General features: G+C 37.3%; 2 protein-coding genes across 3 annotated transcripts; both read right to left on the bottom strand.

The window, feature by feature from the left end:
• Positions 1-5,330, bottom strand: bnip1a (BCL2 interacting protein 1a). The gene is made up of 6 exons (XM_080415731.1): positions 5,238-5,330; positions 4,375-4,467; positions 3,527-3,618; positions 3,309-3,413; positions 2,197-2,315; positions 1-1,125 (listed from the first exon to the last, which is right to left on the bottom strand). Exons 1-6 carry the CDS (start codon positions 5,316-5,318, stop codon positions 929-931), a joined length of 687 nt encoding a protein of 228 aa, XP_080271857.1. The 5' UTR covers positions 5,319-5,330; the 3' UTR covers positions 1-928.
• A 520-nt stretch (positions 5,331-5,850) lies between these two features.
• atp6v0e1 (ATPase H+ transporting V0 subunit e1) lies at positions 5,851-8,784 on the bottom strand. 2 transcript variants are annotated; one of them, XM_080416150.1, is made up of 4 exons: positions 8,548-8,784; positions 7,408-7,455; positions 6,361-6,468; positions 5,851-6,206 (listed from the first exon to the last, which is right to left on the bottom strand). In XM_080416150.1, exons 1-3 carry the CDS (start codon positions 8,649-8,651, stop codon positions 6,375-6,377), a joined length of 246 nt encoding a protein of 81 aa, XP_080272276.1. In that variant the 5' UTR covers positions 8,652-8,784; the 3' UTR covers positions 5,851-6,206; positions 6,361-6,374. The 2 variants fall into 2 exon arrangements, with proteins under 2 accessions (XP_080272276.1, XP_080272275.1); XM_080416149.1 differs by having other exon boundaries at positions 5,851-6,468.
• Between the last annotated feature and the right edge of the window lie 655 nt (positions 8,785-9,439).

Genomic DNA, 9,439 nt, shown 5'->3' with positions numbered 1-9,439 from the left:
CTTAGATTATTACAGTACAATATAGTATTATAATTCACTTACTCCAATGTAAATAATAATAATATGTATAATTTATGGGAAAAGAAGTTACACATTAAGCCTAGCATGGAATTTACATCCAGTCCAAACATGATATCAGATGACAAAGTATCAAGTATACAAAGTTGTAATGGTTAAGAAAAGTCCTTAATATTGGATGTATGTTTTATGCATGTACTGTATTATGTGAACTTATGTGAACTATTAACAAGAACACAGAGGGTCCCAAGCAGGTATCAGAATAGTGATACCAGTGCTTCTATGATGGTTTGCACTAATTTCAGTTAGGATCATTTCTCTAATGAAGCTCTAGATTCAAGCACTCAGTGACGGACAGTGTATTTTTTACCTTTAAAGTATACATATTCAAAACTAAACTAAAATTACAGTGGTATTAAAACTTTAAACAACATCTCTGATGTCTCTTCAAAAAGGAAGAAAAAGAAAAGAGTTGGGTTTGGATTAGGAAAATTAAAAGAGTGGAATATATTAAAATAATTTAACGTAGTGCACAGCACTACTAACACTTTAATGTAAGGTACCACCTCATACACAACTGTTTCAACAATCGAAAAATAAATTACCATCTTCTCCTGGAGAAAGTTAGGATCAAAAACAGAATTACAGTTAGTAAGTGACTGTGCAGGCATAATCTACTCCATTTACAGGCTTTATCTTACCCCCCCCTTGAGCCACGCTTTAGCCTGACGAACTGTTAACATTCCACACAGCAGACTTTATGCGTCATCCGTAAAGCATAACATCTGCTGTGATGCACGAGCTGCGTTTAAATAACCTGTGGTGACTCTGAGCAGGTGAGGTAGGCTACCGTGTACAGTATATTTACATAATTGTTTTATGTAGGGCTTCCAGTGGAGAGTACCTGCTCTTACAGGAATGGGAAGAGTCTCTTCTTCAGGATGTAGAGGACCGTGGCGAGGAACAGAGCCAGTGCCAGGAAGATTAACAGTTTATCGGTGAGCTCCCGGCGGTTGTACTTGGTGATGAGCTTCCTGCCCAGCTGAATGGTCCCGGTCATGGCCCTGAACTCCTCGTTGGTCTCGTGAACCGTCCTCGACGAGGTCGCTTTAAACACCAACAATGAAAGAAAACAAACAAACACTGGTCAGCTGAGCACACTGTCAATGGATCGCAATCACAATAATGTTATAGGGTCTTGCTTGTTTGTTCTGTGCAGAATCAATTTGCATCTCAGTGGAGAGAAATATTTGTTTTAACTGAGAAAATGATTTAACCTTTTCAAACTCAGCCATTTCTTTTTTTAACAAAGAAAATAAATCAAAAGACATAAAAGGCTCTGTTCAGTTAGGTTGTTTATATTTGATATGTACAGTATATTTGTATTTGTAGATTTTTCTTATCCAGGAATAAAAACCAAATCAAACCAGTTGCAATATTTAGCAGAAATATCACACAATCTTTGTGTGAATGTCTTTGACTTTTGTCAGTCCACATGAATAAGTCAGTAATGTTCAAGCAAGGGCAACCATCCTTAATAATAATAGCATCCCTATTCTGGACATGTGATAATAGGTGAATGTTGTGGCTAAAATAGGCGAACATTCCTCGAAAATAGCAGATCTACAAGCTCACAATGAGTCACGTTGCAGTCCGTTGTGAGCTTGTAGATCGGCTATTTCTTCATCAATCGTCTGTGGCCCGATGCATATTTAAACTGGGAGTCAACGAAATTAAATAGGTTGAGAATCATTACGCTAACCCCGCTACGTGTTAGGCCTGTCACAATTATTACTTAATCACCTAATCGCAATTATTTGAGATAATCACAATTATTTTGCATAATCGTCATAATCATTTCCATGTTGAGAAAGGTACATTTTGAAACATTTAAAAAAATAGTGGAAATAGCAGTTCTACAAGCTCACAACGCGTTGCGATGTGAGCTTGTAGATTGGCTATTTTCACTATTTTATAACACATTTTTAGTATAAACTATTGAATGTGGCATATTTTGATTTATTTTGATTATTGGTATCGCTCATTTCTTTGTGTATTTAAGTTCTTGTCATATCTGCCCCATGCAAGGCCTAAAAGCCACACAATTAAATGGTTAATCGCAATTATTTGTATGACAAATTAATCGTCAAGTAAATGTCATGATCGTGACAGCCCTACCTAGTGTGGTCATGGTCTCTTCACTCTGTGTCACCTGCTGTGACATCATACGACTGATGCTCATCAAGCTCTCCGTGATGTCACTGGACGTCTGGGCCATGTTCTCTTTGGTCAACTTCCTGATCACAAACAAACGGGGACATTAACCCATTAAGACCGGGAACGCATCTGTGTCATTTTAAGATTTCTTTGGCTATTCAAAAATAGCAGATGTACAAGCTCATAGCTATGAGCTTGTACATCTGCTATTTTTGAAAAATGGTGTAAATCTTTGAATATATTCCTTTTTTTAAGCGAACATTTTTAACTCAAATCTTTGCTTCTGAGGGTCCCTGGAACTAAATATTTTGAGATGGGGGTCCGCGGCCAAATACATATCTGAAAATGTTTTCTAAATCCCAACAGGTTGCTATATCAGTGGTGCTCCAACTTTTTCATGTCAAGGACCCCCAGGATTATATGTATTTAGCCGCGGACCCCCATCTCAAAATATTTTGTTCCAGGGACCACCCCAGAAGCAAAGACTGGAGTTAAAAATGTTCACTTTCAAAAATATATATATATTCAAAAAAAAATCACTCTGTGCCGCGCTATGAGCTTGTAGATCTGCTATTTTTGAATAGCCAAAGACATTTTATATTACACGCTTTCCCGGTTTTAATGGCCGGGCGTACAGGCAAATACATTGATTGAAGATTCAAAGATCCAGGATTCAAAGATTGCATTTGTCACCTGCTCATATGTGTACATGTACAGTGAAATGTTGGTGAGATAGTACCATAATGGAAACAAGTCCCAAGGTCGTTTTTGTGTTATCTTTGTAGCTCAAATGTCTGACTGTACCCCGTGCTGTTTACATTCCTGTCTAATAAAGCATTCAATCAATCAATCAATCAATCAAAACTCCACCAAACAATGTCCAACATATATAATACAAGGAATACTACAAGTACGGTTAAAGCTGCTATCTGAAACTTATTTTAATGAATATCAAATTACTTCTGTTAGTACACTGACGATTTTTACAGTGTTAACATCAACATGTATACAGACAAACACATGATTAAATGCATCCAAATAGTGCATCAAATCTGACCAGCCTGATAAGATACCTTTGTCTCAATGCACTGTCATCTCCACTGAGGAGAGCTTCTTTTTCCAGGTGGTCGATGGCCAGTTTGCTTGCCAGGTTGGCTCTCCTCCAAGCCGTTTGGTTACTGCAAGAACATTAAAATCCAATATTTCAAGAGGAAATATATTACATTGTTTATACACACATACTTATATTTCTAAGGCAGTTCCCCGCTATTTCAGAGTAAAGTATTATCACCTGAGCATCTGTTTCCTGTGTCCCTCTACTTGAACGAGCAGAGCCTGTTTGTCCGACTCTTTATCCTGCTCCATTCCCATTTGTTCCAAATCCTGTGAGAGAAAGGTATGCAAGTTACAACACCGTTGTTTCTTGTGTATTTGGATCCCCATTATCTACTATCTTAGCAGCAGCTACTCTTCCTGGGGTCCACACAGAAATGAATTACATTACATGAAAACATATTGCATGACAGTATAAGAGAACAGTTAAAAACTTAAAATACAACCTAATGTAAAAATAAATAAAAAATCCCTCATTACAACACAATCACAACATTAATGATACCTCAACAACCATAGTTACAATTTCAGGTTTACAACTATACAGATATACTCTACACAGACCAAGACACCCAAGAAACACTAAACAATGTGCAGTATGTGTTAGCTGTAATCAAAAAGCTGAAAGCACCGCCAGCAACGTTTCATGTCCTACCCGGGATTTGAACCCGGCTCTTCCGCATGGGAGACCAAGCTTCTACCACTCTTCCAAGATGGAATCGTCACTTGATGCCACTAGGGCTGAAGCATGAGCTTCAGGCAGTACTACTGCCTGACACCAACCAGTAGGCATCCTATACCTCACACCAGGGTCTAAATGTCTCAATGTAAGAGTAGGGAGACCACCTCCTACCTCTGCAGATGTACTAGTTATAGTATTAACATACTCTACCATACAGATTGGTAACTGTATGGTAGATGTTTTCGTTAAAACACGTTCTGGATTGCACCCTTTAAGGTCAGTGCTACTGTGTGCTATCGGGAGTTGTTTGCAAGTTGTTTGAGATTCCCTGGTTCTGCGTTTACCTGGATCCGCGATCTGACGTTATGGAATTTCTCCTTCACATGAGAGTTGAATTCTGTCAGCTTGTCTTGAGGTCCTGTGCATTCATGCACATCCTGGTTAAGACATTTAGAGCAAAGATGGATGAGACACTCTTACAATCACGCATTATTCACAGTAGTGTCAGCATGTTAATTCATACTCATTGAAACAAGTCACAGCATGTCATCCTCCCATGCTATACACACACACACACACACACACACACCCACACACACACACTCACACGCAAACACTTATATCTTTTATATTGTCTAATCATTGGATACTCCATTAGGCTACTGTTCATTTTATGTTTTTTTTTTTTTTAAAGAAACAAATCTTAGACTTTGATTCTGTGAATATGTATTTGTATTATGTATGTTCACATAGCCTATGTTTTTTTCCTTTGTTTTGTTTTGCAAATATAAATAAAGTGTTGATCATACAAAATGATGAAAAATAAGCTGTCTCAGGAAGTATTAACGGCATTTTCCAACAGAATCTTCCAACATACCGTTCACTATATTTGTAAAATATAAACGAGATCAGTTCAAGGCTGCAGAAATAAACGTCTGTGACAACATGACGTTCTCTAACCACTTTCAACATTGCGTTTAGTCCAATAGGCGAAATGTGCAGAAATGTGAAAATTTGCTGATCTACAAGCTCACAAGGCGTCGCATGGAGACGCATTGTGAGCTTGTATTTTTTTTTCTATAAGCAGATAACGGAAGAGCCGGCACAAACCACCACAATGTCATTCTATGAACCAATGAATGACACGTTAAAAGTCTGGCCACAAATACATCATCACTAAGAGTTTATATGAATTCACCATACATACCTGAATGAGAGCCTTGATTTCTAAGTCAAATTTTAGTATTTCTTGTTCACATATTCGGACGTGGACATCAGAAGACGCCATGTTTACTGTCTGGTCGCTACGGCAAGCCGGACGCTAACCGTTTTGCCTTTCTGCTGTCACTTGGTGTGGACTGTGGAGCCTATGATAACACAGGCAGGGTGTTATCATAGGGTAAACCAAACATCATGCAATATATTAGAATCAGTCGAATTTGGTTTATGTATCAATGGCTTGAAATGCTACACATCTATGATGTTACATATTCTTGTATACTGAAGCATTTGTATGTTAATGCGCTGCCTTGTGTTGACCTGGCATCCTATAGTGTGTATAGTTTCAATGTACAGATTACAGATTTTTGGGGATATTCTACTGTTAGATTGAAGATAGGGTCTAGGTTTACCTATGATCCTAGATTACTATTTCTATGCATTTGATGCATTACCTCGTGTTTACCTTGCTTACTGTAAATCTCTCTGGATTTACGAGCGTCTGGTAAATGCCTAAATTATAAATTGTAAATTAAACACCCTAAAAGAAAGAAAGAAATCCTTACATTGGTGCATAAATAGTGACATCAATGTCTGTGAGCCATTTTGTACTTTACTTATTTTATTTTTTTCAGTTAAGAAATGTAGTACATCCATTTGAAATACAGATAGGGGAAGGGAAGAAAAACTTTCAAAAACAACACAAATAATTACATTTTTGCAGCGACGTTCAACAGTCATTAAACACATACATAAGTTATTATACACAATACAAGAAAAGGGCTCTGTCTGTTTTTTTTGAGTAAAGCACATAAAATAATCTCTCTCAGATTGACTTTGGGAAATAAGTTTGTACAAGGCACCATGGTAGACATCTCTGCACAGCCTCATGTGCGCCTGATTTTAAGGCAGGTTTGTAGAGTGAATATGAAGAATGATCCATCCAGCATGTCGTCCCCTGCAGGAAGTTTATAGAAGGAATACAGTTGGAGGGGTCACAACTTAAGAGGCACAACCATCCAACAAAAAAAGATGCAGGCTACACCGACTACACCTTCAGTGTGTTGTTTGGATAAGAGAGAGGAAAAAAAAGATCAATGGAGATTGTGTACCCGTTGAGTCAGGATTAAGGCCAGTGGTAGTACAGGTACCAGATGGTTTCGTTGTTCAAAGACGGTCCAAACAACGGATTCAGCTGGGCCAGAATAGCCAAGAGCCAGCTAAAATACAGAACATATATATATATATTAATAAAAAACACCAAAGTTGGAAACAGCAAACACACACACACACGTATATATATATATCAAGAGAAATGTAAAGTAATATTTACAGTATTTTCACATTGTTCCATGAGAGTTGAGACTAGTTGCCTGTCCTTTACCGCCATCTATTGTTCATCTGAGTTGCAACATGACACTGTTTGCAATGCTCAGTAACCTAACCTAATGACACTGAATTAACCATGAGACTGAATAGCAAGAGCAATGCTCCATTATTCTTGAGAAACAGCTATAAACTCAGGTCTTTCTTTGACGGTGTCAAAAGCACTTCCAAATACACATAGACTCAATTTAACAGTTACAACAACACTATCTACATTGATTGCTATGAGAAAAGTTCAATGTTTGCAAAGAGCCACTGTTTATGGTCATTCTCTTTTAACATTAACCACTTAGACTGAGCTGTATAACTTGATGATCCATTCTAAGTTTGTAGAATAGTCTCAATCTGCTGTGTCATTCAAATTAATTAAAATTATACATTAAACTCTCAATTCTCTCACACATTTATCTCTATTATGGATTGGTGAACATGTAATTTAGTTCCAAGGTAATGATTTATTATAATAATACTTTGGCAAACAAACTGATTTAACTTACAATATATTTTTAGTAATTCAAATCTTAACATTCAGAGATTGGCAGTCATTTACAATGGTGTTAAACTATCAATGAAATAAGGGGAAATACACAAACAATAACATGAATCAAAACGTTTACAAGTGAATGTATGACATTAAAACCAGTTCTTGAACCGTCCCATAGCGGTATATGCAGTCATGTAATCAACGTATAAGAAGCACAGAATACATTAGACATGTTTTAGTTGATGTTAGGAACATGGTGAGATGTTCCCACTAGGATGGAAGCACTTACAACACATAGCAGCAGACTGCAGTTAACACCAGCATGGTGACTATCACTCTGCAGGGAGAAAGGAGAGAGACATGGTTACACCTCAACGTATGGCTTTAATATGAGAACATTTGAACACTGCCCTGCCATATACTTAGTTGTAAGACGGACTTACAATGAAAATAGCTGAAACAACTAGCTCAAAACTATTTTCCCTATTTTTGAAATGTTTTGATATTAATTTTGAACAATCTTTGCCAGTTACATGCCCAAAATAGAGACACCAGTTTCAAAGTGGTTACGCTGTTTTTAGGTATCAGTTAATTATTTGAAATGAGCAGTGGTGGGAAAACTAGTCACGTTTCATACTTAAGCAAAAGTATCAATACTGCAACGTAGAAATACTGTGTTACAAGTACAAATCCGGAATTTTAAATGGACTTGAGTAAAAGTACAAAAGTATTGGTATCAAAATGTACTTCAAGTACTAAAAGTAAAAGTACTCATGCAGAATGTCCCTTTTCAAGTTTTCAAATGTATACAAATCTTTTGAAAATAGCTGATCTACAAGCTCACAATGTGTCGCGAAGCGAGTAAAGTACAAATACCTCAAAATTGCACTTAAGTACAGTACTTAAGTAAATGTACTTAGTTACTTTACACCACTGAGCCATTCATGGCTCATTCATTTATGACATGTGATCTTGTGATCTCTCTTCTTGGAGTGAGAAACAGTCAAACAAAAGGAGAAGTTCCATAATGAGGCACATTTTCCACATAGTATAACTACTATTAACTTTAATCTAGGGCTGATAATCCAAGGAGACTTCTTCCAGTCCACAATATCGGCCAAAACATATTAGCTCAAAAGTACAATATAAAAAAGCAACAAACAAAACAAAGCTACAGTTGGGCCAAAGCTAAAGCCTTAGCATACTTTGGTTAAAGTTTCTTACTATAATGTAAAAGATCATCAGCTTTGCCAAATTAAACTAATGTTTCCTGCATTTCACATGGTCGCAGAGGAAACCTATAGCAGAAACCCCACTTTCATCAACAAACATATATATTATAGCTCAACTAACGTTATCTTCAATGTTTTGCTGTTTGTTTCTGTCCAGATGCTAGCTAGTCAAGCTAAGCTACTGTATATAAACTCACCCTCTGTTTGGTCCTTTAGGAATAAACCAGGGTATCACTCCTCCAACAATAGCCCAGATCAGCGTCATAACAGAAATAGTAATAACAAAACCCTTCTCTGCCATGTTGTTTTCGACGGGTTGGGATATACAAGTAAAGAATAGATGTAAAAGTATAAACTTCAGAAGAAGAGAGGAAACTTCAGAAGTTTACAGCTGTGTATGTAGTGTTGAGAACTGGGGATCCAGGAACACCCAGCCGCACACATCACATGACAATGAAACAGTGTTGCCAGATTCTGTGAGAGAAACACGCAACTAGGTCTATGAAAACAAGCCCAAAAGAAGCAACTTTAACCTGTTTAAGTCTTACGTGTTAAAAAGTGTTAAAAAATACTGTTATTACTGTTGAACCTATATATTGTATACGTAGGCTATTCAAACATAGCCAATCTTCAAGCTCACAGCGCGTCACGATACGAGGCGTTGTGAGCTTGTAGATATGATATTTTCAGAAAATCTTGAGATAAAATGTGGAATATTTGGAAGATTTTTGAAGCTCCCCTGGCACAAAGAATTTTCAGATGGGGGTTAGGGAAGGAATATCCATTTTGGGGTCCATGTCATATGAAAATATTTGAAAAATACCCCCAAAAAACGCAACCCCCATTGTCCCCAACTACCAATATTTACAAGCAACTTTACAGAAAAATAAGTCCAAAGTAGCTTATAATAAGCGGACCTGGCAACCTTGGCTCCCATAGCTTGGAGGGATGGTCCACGGTCGCGTTGTAATTGGCTAGTTGGTCGCGAGGCAACCGTCAAACTTTCTCTCAATTAACCGATTAATATCGACTGTTCCTTTACAGAATAAAAGTACTAGTACTAGCTGAACTAAGTATAGCTCTGGTCCA

The sequence above is a fragment of the Gymnoscopelus braueri genome (assembly GCF_963280865.1).
Source record: "Gymnoscopelus braueri genome assembly, chromosome: 20".
NCBI lineage: Eukaryota > Metazoa > Chordata > Actinopteri > Myctophiformes > Myctophidae > Gymnoscopelus > Gymnoscopelus braueri.
The sequence above is the reverse complement of the archived record's forward strand: the minus strand, read 5'-3'. Positions and strand labels throughout refer to the sequence as shown.

What these genes read in the sequence shown, in the direction of transcription:
- bnip1a (XM_080415731.1), bottom strand. Translation starts at nt 5,318, where the DNA reads ATGGCGTCTTCTGATGTCCACGTCCGAATATGTGAACAAGAAATACTA. An exon ending in GACAGTGCATTGAGACAAAG is followed by an intron (nt 2,316 to 3,308) that starts GTATCTTATCAG and finishes GTTTGTGATCAG; the next exon opens with GAAGTTGACCAAAGAGAACA. An exon ending in AGAGACCATGACCACACTAG is followed by an intron (nt 1,126 to 2,196) that starts GTAGGGCTGTCA and finishes TGGTGTTTAAAG; the next exon opens with CGACCTCGTCGAGGACGGTT.
- atp6v0e1 (XM_080416149.1), bottom strand. Translation starts at nt 8,651, where the DNA reads ATGGCAGAGAAGGGTTTTGTTATTACTATTTCTGTTATGACGCTGATC. An exon ending in CCTAAAGGACCAAACAGAGG is followed by an intron (nt 7,456 to 8,547) that starts GTGAGTTTATAT and finishes TTCTCCCTGCAG; the next exon opens with AGTGATAGTCACCATGCTGG. An exon ending in GCAGTCTGCTGCTATGTGTT is followed by an intron (nt 6,469 to 7,407) that starts GTAAGTGCTTCC and finishes TCTGTATTTTAG; the next exon opens with CTGGCTCTTGGCTATTCTGG.